Source organism: Dendropsophus ebraccatus, chromosome 1, assembly GCF_027789765.1.
Source record: "Dendropsophus ebraccatus isolate aDenEbr1 chromosome 1, aDenEbr1.pat, whole genome shotgun sequence".
In the NCBI taxonomy this organism is placed as follows: Eukaryota; Metazoa; Chordata; class Amphibia; order Anura; family Hylidae; genus Dendropsophus; species Dendropsophus ebraccatus.
In genome coordinates this window covers 32067958-32086163 of record NC_091454.1, presented here as the reverse complement: position 1 = coordinate 32086163, position 18206 = coordinate 32067958, and the positions used below count along the sequence as shown (strand labels likewise).

General features: G+C 42.8%; 1 protein-coding gene across 3 annotated transcripts in view; it reads right to left on the bottom strand.

Annotated features, from left to right (window-relative positions):
- Positions 1 to 18206, bottom strand: part of FCHSD1 (FCH and double SH3 domains 1) — a 71637-nt gene that overhangs the window by 35398 nt on the left and 18033 nt on the right. For 2 of the 3 annotated variants that reach the window (XM_069969198.1, XM_069969199.1), the window contains exons 3-4: positions 11642 to 11687; positions 5225 to 5298 (exon numbers count right to left, since the gene is read on the bottom strand). In XM_069969198.1, coding sequence (XP_069825299.1) covers positions 5225 to 5298; positions 11642 to 11687 — 120 coding nt within the window. Of the gene's footprint in view, positions 1 to 5220; positions 5299 to 11641; positions 11688 to 18206 lie in introns of all 3 variants that reach the window. The other variant, XM_069969200.1, reaches the window with a different exon arrangement.

Sequence of the window (18206 nt, the reverse complement as noted above, 5' to 3'; positions counted from 1 at the left end):
AATAGGTCCAGGTCTTATTGAACGATCAACGATTTCTCGTTCGGTCATTAGTCGTTAACTGCTATTCAAACGAACGATTATGGTTTAGAGTCGAACGATTTAACGATAATCTGAACGATAATCGTCTGGTGGAATAGGGCCCTTAGAGTCTATGGAAAAAGAAGTCAGATGTTCTGCTGATTGGGAAGTGAAGCAAAATGCCGTAAACTCCTCAGACCGTATCTCTGGCTTGCAGAGGGTCACAGGAATGAGACCCGATGTGATCTGAGGACATGTAAAAAGTTACTGCAAATGATAGTAACACTTTGAGAGTGGGTTCACAAGTAACGGATCCGCAGCGGTTCCCTTCACTCTCACTTTCAATAGGATTAAATACTCTCAGAGGAATTCTCATCCCGCTGCAAGTATGTAAAAGACAGTAAAGCGATTCGCAGTGGCAGCGCTCGGGCTGAAAGTTACAGTAAAGCGATCCACAGTGGATTTAGCTTAAAGTGTCACTGTCGTGAATTTTTTTTTTGGAGAAATCAATAGTCCAGGCGATTTTAAGAAACTTTGTAATTGGGTTTATTATCCGAAAAATGCATTTTTATCATGAAAAAGCAGTTTGAAGCTCTCCCCCCTGTCTTCATTGTTCTCCTATGGAGAGAGCTAAAGAAAAGACCAAAACAGGACAACAAAGAGTTAATCTACAAATCCCTCACGGGATATCTCCTGTGACAGTCACCAGTGACCTGTCTGAGCTCGGACTACAGCTGTCACCCAGCTCCGTGCCTGTAATCCTCTGTTATCTGCTTTCTGCTGCCGGCTAACTCCCTCCTTCCTCCTCCCCCCTCCCATCTCTGTAGGAGCAGACAGGGTACGTCTCCTGCAACAAGTCACAATTTTCAGATTTTTCAGAGTGGATGAAAAAGAGGAAGGAGGGGGGGACCTGGGAAAAGGCTTTTTACATGCAGATAATGGCAGATTTGGCTAATAAACCCAATTACAAAGTTTCTTAAAATCGCCTGGACTATTGATTTCTGCAAAAAAAAAAAAATACGACAGTGACTCTTTAAAAATTAACAGAGTGAAATCTGCTGCGGATCCGTTAGGTGTGAACCCACCCTGATGCTATAAATCTCTAAGTTGAGAGGCAGAACGGACTGGTCGAAGTTTGGTAATATCCCCATCCAACCTGCGGCAACTTTAACAAGCAATCTTGTCAAAATGGGCCAATAGACTGTGTGTATGTATGTATGTATGTATATATATGGTTCACTATAGAAAGCACAGAAGCTGGAAACAATAAATCACAATCAATGTCTCTTGCGGAACGTTAATTGAATCTAGTGAGTCAGTAACTTGGTCATCTTTTACTTTCTCATTACACAACAGATGAAGTTTCCTCTATAATGGTGTCAGGACTGATTGTCATTAAAGGATCGGCGCCGTTTGCCAGAACAATCTCTCGGCCAAAGTACAAAGCGTTTATTCACCGCAAGATTTTATTGCTGCCAAATTTTGTTTAGAATCTTTCATTATAAAAGGAAATGAAATGTATTAAAACTCCATTAGAGAGGTGTAAACTGCGGACATTAACCACTTCATTTCCACCTGTGTCCGTCAGCTCATCGCCAAATTAAATTATTCCTATTCATTTAAAGGGATCAGAATCATGTAACCTGCGGATATGTCCCTATAGTGCATGGGGTGCTAAGGATGAAGATCAGTTTTTTACATTGATCCTCAGCGCTGTTTTAGTAAACTTTGTAGTTTATGAGATATGTAAATAAGGTGGTTTGGTACACAGGGGCGGGACTACCATCCCTCATAATGAATATTGGAGCGGCGCTCTCCAGTGACGTCACTCCAGCGCCCATATCTGCAGAGCGCTGCATGAATATTCATGAGTCCTGCCCCTAGTGCACCAAACAGCCTCATTTACATATGTAATAAGCTAATAAGTTTCCAAAAACAGTGCAGAGGATCCACCCCATTATCTATAGGGACATACAAGCAGGTTACATGCTTCTAACCTGCTGTTGGCTTCCTTTTAATGACAATGACAATATGAGTAAATGTGGTCAATAAACTTTTTTTACTTTGCATTTTTTTCACTTTTTTCCATTTTTTTTTCCAGATATTTATCATATTTTTTATCATATATCATATATTCATAGACTTTTTTTTGAAGGATGAAAAAGGTGTGGGAGGGAAGATCTTGAACATAAAGGGGTTATTTATATCTGGCTTGAAGAGGGCGGGTTTAGAAAGTGGGGCGGAACTGTATCACAATTAATGCATCTGGACTAAAGCATAGCCTTATGGGGTGGCAAATGCACAAGTGATATGTGGAAAGATTTTCTGCTTTCATTTTACAGCCAAACATTTTACAAATCGGACCAGCTTTTTTTCCATTGAGTTTGGGGATTTTTTTTTGGAAACAATAAACCACTCAAAATACTGTGTGTGAACTTATTGTATGAGCATAATCAATGTCTGCAATAGGTTTATCACCTTTATATGAAGCACAGGTCCTACACTGGATGGAGGAGATGTATCAAACAGGGTGTAAAGTAGAGCTGACTCAGTTGCCCCTAACAACCAATCAGATTGCACTTTTGATTCCTCACAGACTCTTTGAAAAATGAAAGGTGGAATCTGATTGGTTGCTAGGGGCAACTGAGCCAGTTTCACTTTACACCATGTTTGATAAATCTCCCCCAAAGTGCCATATGCTGGCTGAATACACAGAAGTCTGAAAAACAATAGACCTGTTGTAACACCAAGAAGGAGAAGTCTTGGAATTACGGAACTCACAGGACTGATACTGTATACATAAAAATATGCAAATAATAGGAAAACAAAATATTCAAAACACCTTAGTTTATTCAGTATCGAGTATCAGCGCCCCTGTGAATGCCCCTTTACACCCTCGTGGTCTCCAGACCAATTTTGACCATCATTACTACTGGGGCCAAAGCAGAACTCACTGCTGATGAGGATAGGCCACCATTTTAGCCTCCATTGCTGTATGTGCTTCACAAAAACCTCATGGCTTGTCCTTCTTGATATTTCAGTGTTCAGGAGGGAACATTACACAAATGTCGTACACCTGGGATTATGGTGGGGTGGCAAAATGTGCCGTAGTCAGACCCTGGGTTGAAAACTGCCTTTGGAACGGGCCATGAGCACAACTCATTATGGGAGCCTTACGGTCTTCCATGGTCAAGCAACTTCATACCTACATATACTAAAAACAAAGCCCTTGAAGTGCTGTAATACCTCTGCATAGCCCCCTCCTTGGCCCCCAATATCTGACTGGGCTTGGGACAGGGATGTACTGTAATTGTTACAGCAATTCACTTTTTATCGGCCCACTGAATGCTCTCAAGTTCAGATGGGAGCTCAGATAGAAATACCCCTATAACTAGACAATAGTAGAGGCGGATGGCACCGCTACAGCAATCTCCAACACTTGGACTCAATATGGGGACAGGCTATGATCAGGATCCCGGTGAGGCAAAACACAGTGGTGCTCAGCTGAACAAAGGTACGTGATGGACAGTGAATAGAAACAAGTAGCGAGCACTCACCAAAAACTTGCAAATCAAAGGCGGTTCATTTCTTAGGCAACTTCATCAATGCAGGGAGGGGGGGAGTGTGGAGCATACACGTGCTCATTGATGGTTGTTTCACCACCACCATAGACCGAAAGAAGCGCAGCCCGCGTGAAACAATTGTGGTCTATTAGTGAGGAGGTGCTTGCTGCATACTCCCCCCTCTCTGCATTGATGAAGTTGCCTAAGAAATGAACCGGATTTGATTTGCAAACTTTTGGTGAGTGCTCGCTACTTGTTTCTATTGACCCCTATAACTAGGCTGTCGTTGGGTATGGAGTAACAAGAGCTTGATATTCCCTGTTGACTGTGTGTAGATGTGCTCTGGGAAGTATCACTGCAAAAAGAAAAAAAAATTGCATCTTTTCAAAAACGTCACGGCATGCACGCAATCCTTACTGGCCAAAGAATACTTGTACCTAGGGATTTGTAAGGAAAAAAGAATGAGGCGATTGCACAAAAGTTCCCTCCATAATTTGTGTGAAAGAACTCAAGTGGCTGCTCTTCAACCCCACTGAATGTATCTGGGCCACACGGCAAATTATCTGTGACCCTAACACCCTTATAGATTACATTAGGGGGGAGTATTCTCCACTCCTCTACCAACTGCATGTAATAAGGCAGCGAGCCAGGGAGTCTGAACACTCACACCCCAACCAGGCTCTGCAACATGTCACGTTTTTCTTTCTAATAATAAGGACAATTTAATATGATTGGGGGAAAAAAATTCCCTTTACTACTAAACAGGTGTGCACTTTGGTTGTCGACCATACAAACCTGTTACCTACTAAAGGTGAGGTTTCACCCAGTAAAATCAATAGAAGTTATTCTTAGATTTTTTTTTTTTTTAACTCTTAACCACAATGGGACTAAAGGTTCCAGTAGTAGGAGGTAGTCAGTGGAGCAGAGCACTCCTTACTTAGGATACATGTTTTTTTTTTTTCAATCAACCTATTAGTACTGAGGGTACTGAGCTAAAAAATAAATAAAACACACTTTAAAATCGACTGGTGAAAGAAAGTGCTAGAGATTTGTAATTTGCTTCTATAAAAAAAAAAAAAAAAAAAAAAAAAACAATCTTACAGTACTTATCAGCTGCTATATGTCCTGTAGGAAGTGGTGTGTTCTTTCTGGTCTGGAGAACAGGAAAGGTTTTCTATAAGGGATTTGCTCATGCTCTACATAGTTCCAGAGGTGGCATCAGAGAGCACTGTGTCAAACTGGAAAGAATACACCCCTTCCTGCAGGACATACAGCAGCTGATAATCACAGGAAGACTGGAGATTTTTTTTTAATAAAAGGAGATTACACTTTCTGATACCAATTGATATGAAAGAAAAATATTTTCACTTTAATATGATCAGTGCTTAAAATTACAGTGGATCTTCGTGTCTTCATCTTTTTCTCAAGTGTGCGGCACCAAATAGAAAAGGCATAATGATGCTCTATGAACACAGATACCCATGGGTGAATATATAATACGGCAACAATACTTGCAATGAATCCCTACTCCGATTCACAGACTTGATCTGGAAAATTACAACTATAACACAGGCCATATATCACATACACAACTACTGTATCTACGATGTGACATACTGTATTACTCTAGTGTACCCACCTACCTGCATTCACTGGATTCATTCTTTCCGCGATGCCAGTCTCTCTTAAGGTATTGACTCGCCAGCCTCTGTAAAGCCTGAAGGTCACAAAAACAGCAAGCTGATAAATGTCCTCTGTCTGGCGGTGGTGTTTACTGGAACATATTGCTTTCTTAGCACGGCTCTGCTACATTTAGCACTTGCACATAATGCGCACACATTCCACTACCACTCAGATCGCTGCCAACAGACACAAGGGTTACACAGGCTCTCACAAATATTGGTCCTAGCCAAAAGGGATGTGTGTATTAGCTGCCAGTAACATAGTTCACACAGGAACACGACTGACCCATGACCACAAGAAGTATCTCCATGCATTTTAGCAGGATGAAAACTGACTCTGCCAGCCAAGAACGCCATAAAGGACGGGAAGCGAGGCCCAATCTACATCTAGAACAAGCTCAGAGGCTCTGAATCATCATGCGGATCTTTACTGTACTGCTCTATCAATAATATCAATAGATTAGGCTCACATTAGCGTCATGACTCAGATAACAAATGGGATACTGAAAAATCCTTGGGTCCTGTTCACACCGCCATAAGCCACTCTCTCTGAGCTGCAGATAGATGGTTATGAAGCTTGCATTAACTTCAAAGGGAGTTTTAGGGTGAGTGGAAAAACAGTGACATTTTACTTCGTTCCTGTGTGGTTCCCAATCTCCCATTGAAGTTAATGGGAGTGTTTTTTTTGTTGTTTTTTTTTTACTGAGGTGTGTCATTACAGTCGTAGGCTGGGTTCACACTACGTATATTTCAGTCAGTATTGCAACCAAAACCAGGAGTGGATTAAAAACACAGAAAGGATCTGATCACACAATGTTGAAATTGAGCGGATGGCCGCCATTTAATGGCAAATATTTGCTGTTATTTTAGAACAACGGCTGTTATATTGAAATAATGGCCGTTATATACCGTTATATTGCGGCCATCCACTCAATTTCAACATTGTGTGAACAGATCCTTTCTGTGTTTTTAATCCACTCCTGGTTTTGGTTGCAATACTGACTGAAATATACTGACTGAAATATACATATACTGACTGAAATATGCGTAGTGTGAACGCAGCCTTATTAACAGGGGGTTTGACCAATGTGACCTGATTTTAACTCCATTTGGCTTTTTTTTCCCCCCCGAGTGGCTACATGAACAACGGTTACAGTCTATGGCCATCCATACAACTGAGAAGTTGTTTACATATGATGAAAACATAATGGGGGAGATTTATCAAACTGGTGTAAAGTAGAACGGTCTCAGTTGCCCCTAGCAACCAATCAGATTCCACCTTTCATTTTCAAAAGAGTCTGTGAGGAATGAAAAGTGGAATCTGATTGGTTGCTAGGGGCAACTAAGCCAGTTTCACTGTACACCATGGGGGAGATTTATCAAACATGGTGTAAAGTGACAATGGCTCAGTTGCCCCTAACAACCAATCAGATTCTACCTTTCTTTTCCCAAAGAGTTTGTGAGGGATGAAAAGTGGAATCTGATTGGTTGCTAGGGGCAACTAAGGCAGTTTTACTTTACACCATGTTTGATAAATCTCCCCCCATGTTTGATAAATCTCCCCCATTATGTAGACCAGATCTATGCCCCAGTAAGATGTGGCATATCGTATGACCCACTGACCACAATCCATCTTCCACGTTTTGAAAAACTTAAAAAAATTCTATTTGTATTCTTATGTATTATTATTGTGAAATGCTAGCTGCTCCTTCCATACCCTATAAGTACTGTTCCTACTGTGTTTTTGAGAGAATGTTGTACCTGGTATCCAAATGACATTGGTGCCTTTTAATGCCACACTTACAGCAAACAGAGATCCCAATGTGCTATAGTGTCAGGCTTCCATATTGTCTCTATAGGCGTTATAATGAGTCACCTACCATAATAAAGGGCATCCTACACAATGCCAAATCACCAGAGATGCCTCGCATTGAGAGTAATAAAGTAAATAAAATGTGTTCCATACACTAATGCTATACTTGGCAAGACTCCTGATTTTGACAGTACAATCCCACAAAGTGAACGACCAAAGAGTTGAACGTTTGGGGGAGTACTCAAGTGCTTTTACCAAATTTACCAAGAAAATCTGGGTGCCACATTTGCCACTGTTAGTACTGTGCCACAAGGACATTACTGGGGCCAGGCCCCATAAGTGGGAAATATAAATGGTCACCTACTGTGCATGTGGACATCCCTTTATAATCTATGAGAACTGTGGACATTTATATGTATGTAAAACATACATCTAAAGAGCCTTCCTGTTCTGCTAACCACATCTGGGCCAAACTGAGGAAACCTAAAAAACTCTATTAGCTCATTCTTCATTTTCTTTATCTTATCTTTATCTCATATCTTCAGAAATGTCAAATACTAACATCAATGGGGCTTTAGTAGCTCATACACTGATGCCATCACTTACAGTACTGCCACAGTGCCAATGAAGCTACACATGGTGGTGCCCATGAGGCGATCCATGGTGGTCTGACCATTAAGCTGTCCACCATGGGTCAAGTCATCAGCCCTGTGTGAGTGGTTTAAGTTGTGGCCCATAGTGTTGTCTGAGAGCCCAAGTGGCGCCCGGGACATGAGCCATAGTGGCGCTCGGGACATGAGCCATAGTGGTGCTCACGACAGGAGTCATAGTGGTGCTCAGGACATGAGCCAGAGTGGTGCTCAGGACATGAGCCATAGTGGTGTCTGGGACAAGAGCCCAAGCGGTGCTCAGGACATGAGCCATAGCGGTGCTCAGGACATGAGCCATAGTGGTGCCCAGGACATGAGCCATAGTGGTGCCCAGGACATGAGCCATAGTGCTGCTCAGGACATGAGCCATAGCGGTGCTCAGGACATGAGCCATAGTGGTGCCCAGGACATGAGCCATAGTGCTGCTCAGGACATGAGCCATAGTGCTGCTCAGGACATGAGCCATAGTGGTGTCCAGGACATGAGCCATAGTGCTGCTCAGGTCATGAGCCATAGTGCTGCTCAGGACATGAGCCATAGTGGTGCCCAGGACATGAGCCATAGTGGTGCTCAGGACATGAGCCATAGTGGTGCCCAGGACATGAGCCATAGTGGTGCCCAGGACATGAGCCATAGTGGTGCCCAGGACATGAGCCATAGTGGTGCCCAGGACATGTGCCAATAACCCCAATCTTAGTCTATACTCATCTGCCAGGCTATATAACAAATTATGCTCTTACACTTCTTATAATGTACAGTATAGAAGACGGGGCTGAATTTTTTTGGTGTTTGCTGAGAGAAACATTAAAAAATAACATTTTATCGGCACAAAGGAAACATATTTTCATGAATATGATTGTGCGCTGTAAAACGGACAATTTAGCTATAATGTCAGGATGTGATAAAGAGACCACAGCTATGTAATGAAGGAAGATAGCAAGATTTATTGGCAAATAATGAAGAGTCTACTTTATATTTCCTTTGGACGTGATCCACTCGCGAGCGTTGTGCCAACATACAATTATTAGTCACTTTTATGGAGCTTTAAAGCAGTTTTATTGTGTCTTTTAGACGGCTCTGTCCGATGTTAAAGGGAGTTTTAATGCGCCTGGTAAGCAGTTTGCTAATGTCACCAGAGCTCTGTACTCATCCCCTGGTGTGCGGCTGCCTGTCTGTATGCTGACTGATAAGTAAACAGGACTCCTGTGTGATACTCACTGCGTGGGTCCCTTGTTCTGTCTCATTCCCTAATGTTTATTTGCAGATTCACAGACGTGGCACTGGCTGGAGGTTTTCTTTTATTTGCTTTACAATTTCGGCTCAAAAAAATCGTTTGGTTGATGTAGCCTTAAAATGAATGTAAATTTTTATTTTTAACTAATCTTGTTCTGACACAGAGCTCCATGTCTCCTACGCAGAAATGGACTTAAAGGGAATCTGTCACCAAGACAATGCTACTAGAGATGAGCGAACCTGGAGCATGCTCGAGTCAATCCGAACCTGAACTTTCGGCATTTGATTAGTGGTGGCTGCTGAAGTTGGATAAAGCCCTAAGGCTATGTGGAAATCATGGATATAGTCATTGGCTGTATCCATGTTTTCCAGACAACCTTAGAGCTTTATCCAAGTTCAGCAGCCCCCGCTAATCAAATGCTGAACGTTCGGGTTAGGATCAACTCGAACCCGAACCCGGTTCGCTCATCTCTAAATGCTACCTAAGCTATCGGCATCATGTTATAGAGCAGGAAGAGCAGAGCACAGTTATATATATCTTTGTGAGAAGAATCAGTATAACTTGATTGAAATCCCTGATCATTCTGGGTTAAAGTGATACTGGTCCCCCCCCCTTTCTATATTAGGAATTTTCAGCAAGCTTATATTCTGGATATTTCACATCTACCTGTATAAAGAATTTGCTGGTTGTCTTTCTACTCAAAAATGCATGTTGTAGTTGGTGGTCAGTGCCATATAGGCATGTGCATGTTATAGTTGGTGGTCAGTGCCATATAGGCATGTGCATGTTATAGTTGGTGGACAGTGCCATATGGGCAGGGCTTCATAGCCATTGTGCCCCATATCCCTGCCTACATCGGTGCCATAGGCCCAGCCCCCTCCGTGACATCATTCCTGCCTAGTCCTCGACCCCTCTGTGATATCAGTGAAGTGGGCTGGCATGGAGGCCTAGGCCCTGCCCCCTCAATAACCCCGCCAGAACTGGCTAGATCAAAAGTAGCTGAAGGAGAATTTCTGTAAGTTCACTGCATGTGGGCTAAACACCACACATATTGTTCTTCTACACATTGGGGGAGATTTATCAAACATGGTGTAAAGTGAAACTGGCTCAGTTGCCCCTAGCAACCAATCAGATTCCACCTTTCACTCCTCACAGACTCTTTGGAAAATGAAAGGTGGAATCTGATTGGTTGCTAGGGGCAACTGAGCCAGTTTCACTTTACACCATGTTTGATAAATCTCCCCCATTGTGCCCAACTCATCCTGCAAAGCCATCTTCTTAATGTGGAGAAAAACAACATGTGTGGTTTATCCCACATGCAGTGAACTTCCTGTAATCCTCCTTCAGCTACTTCTGATCTGGGCAGTTCTGATGGTCACAGAGGGGGTGGGGCCTAGGCCTCCAGGTCAACCCATTCTATTAACGCCACAGAGGGGCAGGGTGTAGGTGGCGATGATGTCACAGAGAGTGCGGGCCTATCGCGCAGATGTGGGCAGTTAGATGGGGCACGAAGGCAAAGAAGCCCCCCACCCAGATGGCACTGTCCACCAACGATAAAATGCATTTTTGAGCAGAGAGACCACCAAGAAATCCTTCATACTTTAAGATATGAAATGTCCAGAATATAAGCTTAAGAAGGGTGCTGATAACTCATTATATGAAAAGGGGGTGGGGCAATATCACTTTAAGGAGTCCAGTGGAAAGTGTCACTTAATGGACGGGACTCCTTAGCATTAAAAAAAATCAGAAATTTCAATGAATCTTTTCCCATTAAGATACTGTATATAGCCATCTGCTCAGCTCCTTCTGCTCTATAACATGATGCTGATAGCTTAAGTTGCATTTTAGTGGTGACAGGTTCCCTTTAAGAAAAAAAATGTCAGATATCTGAAGGTGGCTCATTGATGGATGGAAATCACCACATGGCTGTACCAAGGCAGTGGGAAAGAACTGTGGTCAGTGCATGGGTCAAGGCAGGCCGAACTATGTTATAAATCGGTGGACAGGCTGGGGTCAGGTCAGGCAGCAAACAAATATACAATACACATGCCAAACAAGAAAGAAACCCAACTATGTTCAAGGATTTTTTTTTATTTTGAGTAGAGTTTGACTTTAAAAGGGATCTTTTAACTCTAGATCATGCTCAGAGCTGCACACATAGGCAGGTAGCTGATAGGGACAACAAACAAATGATACTTGTATCTTAGCTGATGGCTGTTTGTAAGGTAATAAGATCATGTTTTTCTTCTGAGCTTAAACATCATAGTAGTCATGCTGAGCTGTAGCATGCATGCCTTCTTCCTCCCCCACCCCTTCCTGCCCAGCATGAAAGATGTATAGGATTTGGCTTCCAGCACTGAACCTTCTACATTGATCATGCAGGGTAGGGAAGAGGCATACATGCTGCAGTCCAGCCCGGCCTCTACAAGCTTAGAGGTAAAATGTGGACAGGTATCATTTGTTTTATTGCATCGTTTTGCCCATGTCTGTATACATGCTATGATTTAGCAGTGGTTCTTCTAAAATCTCTTTCTATTTGATCATCTGATTGTCATTTTGATTAACTTAATTCCACAATAGGGTTTTGTGTATGTCATAACATTATTCATCTGAACAGATTGTTGGCACAGGGAATACTGTGTAAGACCTTAAAAAAGACCACAGAAGCCATTCAGCCTTACCTGACCATATTCCTTTTCAATGGCTGCACGCTGTTTGCAGAACGACCTAGCAAAGAAACAAGATTTAGGTTCATTAGACGTCATCCAACTTTAATGGTCTTTATGTTCATCCAACAACCTTTCCCCCAACTCTCCCAGACACATGCACTCTGGGACTGGCCAAGAATGAACAATTGGGCGAAAAAACGCTGCCAGATATCTCTGGTGATTTATCTGCCTTCAAAAATTGTACATTGAAATTTAACCTAGTCTAGTGTGCGAGAGTTGGAAATATAGCCTGGTTCAGCCGGGCAGGCTCTTGTTTATGGGCACCTTAAAGAGACTCTGTCAGCAGGCTTAGGCTGTCCTATCTCAGGGTAGCATAAACTAGCGACAGAGAAGCTGAACAGAATGATGTATTGTTCTGTGCAGCTGATTCACAGATATCCTACTGAATAACATGGACACCTCATTCACACGATCCGTGCCACGATCCTTCTCTGGATCGCGGCACATATCCCCTAGCATTGCAGTCACCTACTCCCCCCATGGCAGCTGGCCTACACACGCTCACTTGAAGTGGCCTGGACTACCCTGCCGGGAGAAGAGGGCAGCATAGTCCAGGCCACTTTCTGTTAACATGTAAGCCGGCCGCCACGGGGGAATAGGTGAGTAGTCAGATGCGATGACAGGAGCACACATTATGCATTCCTGTCACCTCTGCTGCTGGGTGGGTAAATCTGTGCGGTGGAGGTCGCGGCACGGTTTGTGTTAAAGGGTGCATTCACTTTAATTCTACAATTGTCCATGGAATTCTACGGGACGTGTGAATGCAGCCTAAGTAGTCCTCTCTATTATGTGCATGAGCCCAGTAGCCCTGAATATTCATGAGAAGCAGAAAACTCAGCCCACCAGCTGCTGATTGGCAGTTATCTATCCATGCTGTATATAGGCAGTCACCTGTCAATTAGCAGCTGGAAGGAGGTGGTAGGGGTGTGGCAAGAATCCTATTCTCCTGCATATTTGGAGAACGGCAGAACAAAATTCTGTCAGTATTACACCGATATATTCAGCATTTCTGTCACTAGTTTATGCTGCTCTCATCTCATCAAGACAGCATAAACCTAGTGACAGATTCCCTTTAAGGGATAGAGGTTGCACATATAGAGAATAGTATTGAGCAAATGTCATAATGTTCAGGTTCGGCAAGGTTGTCTAAACGCAAACACTCAGCGTTTAATTCCCCCTGGTTGCATCCAACTTCTGCAGACGCAGGGAGTCAAACGCTGAGGGTTTGGGTTTAGACAACCTTGACGAACCCGAACATTTTGACCGTTTCAATCAACACTAATAAGGAATCATCAATATATTTATCATAGCTAAAGGTCAACTTCTTTTTTTCTGGTATGTGTGTAAATAGTCAGACAAAGTGGGTTGTTTTCAAGAAATGAATTGACATGAGAAGAAATCAACTTCTCCAATTTAGAAAATAACTAAATTTTCCTTTCTAGAAAAAAAGAATTAATTAAAAATATAATCCATACATTAGAAATAAGGAAGAATGAGGGCACTCACCCGTTTACTTGACTTCTTTTATTTCATTCCATATAAGCAGACGCGGACATAGTCTGCTCACTGCAGTGAGGACGCCAACCCCTCCCCCAATGACACGTGACAGCTGTTTCGCACGTAGATCACGTGCTTCGACTGACGTTCGCCTCGTTTTCATCTGGACCGCACTGTCCTTCAGTTATGAGTGAGCACCACCCAAATTGACACCCTATGAGTCCATATTTCAACCTCAGCTGAATTCCTCCTATAGACGTAATAGCCTATAGCAGTGCCGACCACTCTATCTAACTAAAGAGAATTAAAAATATAAGCCTCCGAATATGACGGTATGTGACGTCTCTGCTTCTTAAAAAAAAACAAAAAAACGTGCCTATCTTTTGACCTCTGGCTGCGGTTCCTCAAATAATGCTGCTAATAGGACCAATTAACATCACACGCTGCCAATTCAAGTAAATACATTGAGTCTTGTAGCTCCTAAGTAATAACTATTCAATCCTTAAAGACAGGACCGCTAGTACCACCCATCTGCTAATTTCCATCCATATTGCATCTGGGGTTTTTTTCTTGCCGATTCACAAAAATTGTGGATTGTGGGTCCGTATTTTTACAGATCGCTTCTGCAAAAATACGGATCCCATAGGGTTCTATTGGTGTGTCCGTAGAGGAATTTCAGTCCGCACTAGGGCCTGTCCTTTTATTTTGCGGTACGGATCACAGCCCTGTACACAGACACGGCTGTGTGAATGGGGCCATTGAAATACATTGATACTATTTTCCTAATTGCGGATGTGTGAATAGGGCCCAGGGCCCACAATGTCAGTGTCTTTAAGGAGTCAGGACTTATCCAGCATTCAGCTATAATAGACAGAAGGAATTAACTATTTAACTGTGTCCTGTAATAGAAAAGTGGTGTCGCAAAAGAAAGAGCTCACTGCAATGAAGTCCGGAAGAAGTATTGATTGAGAGGATGTATTTATAAAAGGCAAAGACATGACCGAGCCTCCTGCACCAAGGACAATTATGTACTATATGGAGACATCAATGGGTTTTTATATAACTTGAAAAGCTTCCCCTACTTTCCCTAGAAATCTTGCATTTTTTTTTTTTACAGTTCGTGGTTTTATTTTTTTCTGAACATGTGTATAATCCAGTGGCGATCTGGCGGATTGGTGCTTGTGAAAGAGACTGCTTTTAATCCAAGATCTGTCCTGGGGTCTGTTCGGTAGGTGATGCAGTTATTGTCCTAAAAAACAACGTGGCGTGGCCTAAAGTGTCTGTGCCCTAGGCTTGCTGTCCCTCTGTCCCTTTCTGTCCCTCCTCTTCGCCCTCTTCATCATTAGGAACGCCCCTAGTAGGATTTATCCCAATAATCCCTTGTCTAAGCGGTGCACATAGCCCTTAACGATCCAGCACATGTACAGTGTTCAGAAAAGTGATGAATAGAAGCAATCCTGCCAGGGGCCATTCCTAATGGAAAGGAGGGCGGGGTGAAGAGATGGAGAGGCGGTGCAGGCCTGGGGCACAGACACTCAATGTTTTTCAGCATAATAACTGCATCACCTGCTGAACGGACCCAAGAACAGATCTTGGATTGAAAGCAGCTATCTGACGGTACAAGCAGTTTGGGGGGGGGGCATATTGTGGGTATGCTTTAAATAAATCTTATACAAAGCTCAGCGATTTTGCAGCAAGAGACTGCTGGATCGGTCTACAGGAAGTATATCTCATGTTAAATGGTTTCTTTTAAAGTGACAGGCAGAGGAAAAAAGCAAACAAAAAAGAAAACATTGATCCTATTTGACCTAAACAGATAATAAATGACATTAACGTATAAAATGGATTGATCGTAACCATCATGGATCCCGTAAAAAGGGAAAGCAGTTTGAGTAGAACCTAATAAACTTGTAAAGAGGGGGAGGGGAGGTGTCTGCCTTTATTTAAGTTATATTGACGAGTCAGGTCAGGTCAATACCTTTACTGCAAGGGCAAAGTGCTTTCTACAACAAAATAAAGATATTCCATAAAAATCTACTGTGCATTGTCTGGACTCGAAAGTCAAATCTGAACAAAGAGGTTATAGGTCGGAAGATGAGATTCTGTGTGCAGTAACACAAGCCGACCAGCCGACTGGACCAGACTGCCATTGTTCTGCTTCGCCTGTGACATAATGTCTGAGATGAAGCCTTCGGGCCCCAGATTCATGACCTGCTGACTCCGCTGTCCGACAACTGCTGCGCATCCATAAAAATAGAACTGGCATCACACAATCCACCTTACCTGGCACTGCACTATTTATATCTTGCTTTTAGCTGCAGTAATTGTGTCCATTATGTACAAACTACAAAGGATGCATATGCCACAAACAGACGGCCTGCGTCTATAATGCAAATCCGCCCCGGCTGTTCCTGGGCTCCCCTAAGCGACATAAAGGATGATCAGAAAATGTAAGCTGGAGCCATTGTGTATTATAAGGCAGCAGAATGTCAGCTCACGGGGCAAGAATGTACAGTATTTCAGCTTTGCTTTATATGGGAACAATTTACAATGCGGGAAATTTGTCTATACTAAAAAAAATTATGCAAAGTAAAAGTCTAATAGTATAGTGCACAAAGGTCACAAATAAGGGTGCTAACACACACGACCAATGCGCAGCGGATCAGCAGCAGATTTGATGGTGCAGATATGATGCTGTGTTCAGTTATTTACATCAAATCTGCTGCGTATCCGCAGCAGAAAATTCACTGTGATACGGTGTGTGTGAAGCTACCCTAAGGGAACGTTCACACTTACCGGATCCGCAGCTGATTTTCTGCTGCGGATCTGCAGCGGATCTGCAGCAGATCCACAGCAGATTTCATTTAAATAACTGAACACAGCACCAAATCTGCTGCGGATCTGCTGCGGATCCTAAAGGTGTGAACGCACCCTAAAGCTTAATTGTAATACCTAATATTTGGTACTAAAAACATAAAATCTACAAGGTAATTCCCGTTCCAAATACCTAGGGACGTCCAGGCCTGAAAACTTATATGAATAATAGTAAGAGATTTGCCTCCTTGTGCGGCTGACCAGAGGTCAAAGGAGACACATAGCAAGTAACTAACCTGTTTAGCTTATAGGCAGACTATACAGGGGCGGTCCATTTTAGGCTTTCCCCAATTTCTTTTCCTCTCAATAGGCCCACAACCTTCAAAGGGAGAACAAAAGTTGGCCTGTTCTATTGATGCTGTGATGAGGTGGCATTACTCTTACTATAGTACTGTATATACCGTCATATGGAATCATCATTGTTATGCTTAAAGTGTGTTTAGAATATAATGCTAAATATAAGATCTGTGGGTGTACAATTGCTGGCACCTATGCCAATCTGGTGACTAAAGGAAGTGCAGCGAGTGCTGTTTATTAGGTACAGCACCCTACTTTTCTTGCGGTTGTATATGGTACTGCAGATCAGTCCCAGCGGATTAGCAAAGATTACAGGAGTTGCTTCCCCTCCAATTATTAGCTGGTATTCTATCCAAAGACTGTAGCTCTAGAAAACCCCTTTACAAGGCTTCTATACTTGCTCCCGAGCGGGTGTAGATTTGTGCCACAATGCCTGCGCCAGGTACAGGACTGACCAGCTCTTAGTAAATCCGGCCAGAAAAAAGGGAACAGGGCTTTACTTAACCCTTTAAGGACGGGGCCCATTTTCGTTTTTACGTTTTCGGTTTTTCCTCCTTGTGTTTAAAAGGTCATAGCACTTGCATTTTTCCACCTAGAAACCCACATGACCCCTTATTTTTTGCGTCACTAATTGTACTTTGCAATTACAGGCTGAATTTTTGCATAAAGTACACTGCGAAACCAGAAAAAAATTCAAAGTGTGGTGAAATTGAAAAAAAAAAAGCATTTCTTTTATTTGGGGGAAATGTGTTTTTACGCCATTCGCCCAAGTTGTTACGATTAAAACGATATGTAACATGTATAACTTATATTGTATCTGATGGCCTGTAAAAAATTCAAACCGTTGTTAACCAATATACGTTCCTTAAAATCGCTCCATTCCCAGGCTTATAGCGCTTTTATCCTTTGGTCTATGGGGCTGTGCGAGGTGTCATTTTTTGCGCCATGATGTGATCTTTCTATCGGTACCTTGATTGCCCATATACGTCTTTTTGATCGCTTTTTATTAAATTTTTTCTGGATTTGATGCGACCAAAAATGCGCAATTTTGCACTTTGGGATTTTTTTGCGCTGACGCCGTTTACCGTACGAGATCAGGAATGTGATTAATTAATAGTTTGGGCGATTACGCACGCGGCGATAGCAAACATGTTTATTTATTTATTTATTTGTTTATTTTTATTTAAAACCTGGGAAAAGGGGGGTGATTCAGACTTTTATTAGGGGAGGGGGCTTTTTACTATAAACAACACTTTATTTTATTTTTTTTACACATATACTAGAAGCCCCCCTGGGGGACTTCTAGTATATACACTTGGATCTCTCATAGAGATCTCTGCAGCATAGATATGCTGCAGAGATCCATGAGATCGGCACTCGTTTGCTTTCGGCTGCTGCAGCCGAAAACGAACGAGTGCCGAGCCGAGGACGGCGCCATCTTGGACGCGTCCCCGGCCGGCATCAGTAACGGAGATCGCTCCTCCGGGACAAGGTCCCAGAGGAGCGATCTCCCCCACTAGACCCCAGGAAAACGTTGCCTCCGGTAATCAGAGGCAGCTGTCAACTTTGACAGCTGCCTCCGATTAGCTAATTAGCGGGCACGGCGATCAGACCGTGCCCGCTAATAGCGGCGGTCCCGGGCTACACGCGGCACCCGGGATCGCGGCACTTCAAAGCGGGGCCGCCGCGCGGCCCCGCTTTGAAGTGCAAGTGAGGACATATGACGTAGGGGTACGTCATATGTCCTTAAGAGGTTAAAGAGTAACTGTCATATTTTTTTTTATTGCAGAAATCAGTAATATAAGCAATTTTAAGAAACTCTGTAAAAGGTTTTATCAGCCAAAAAAGC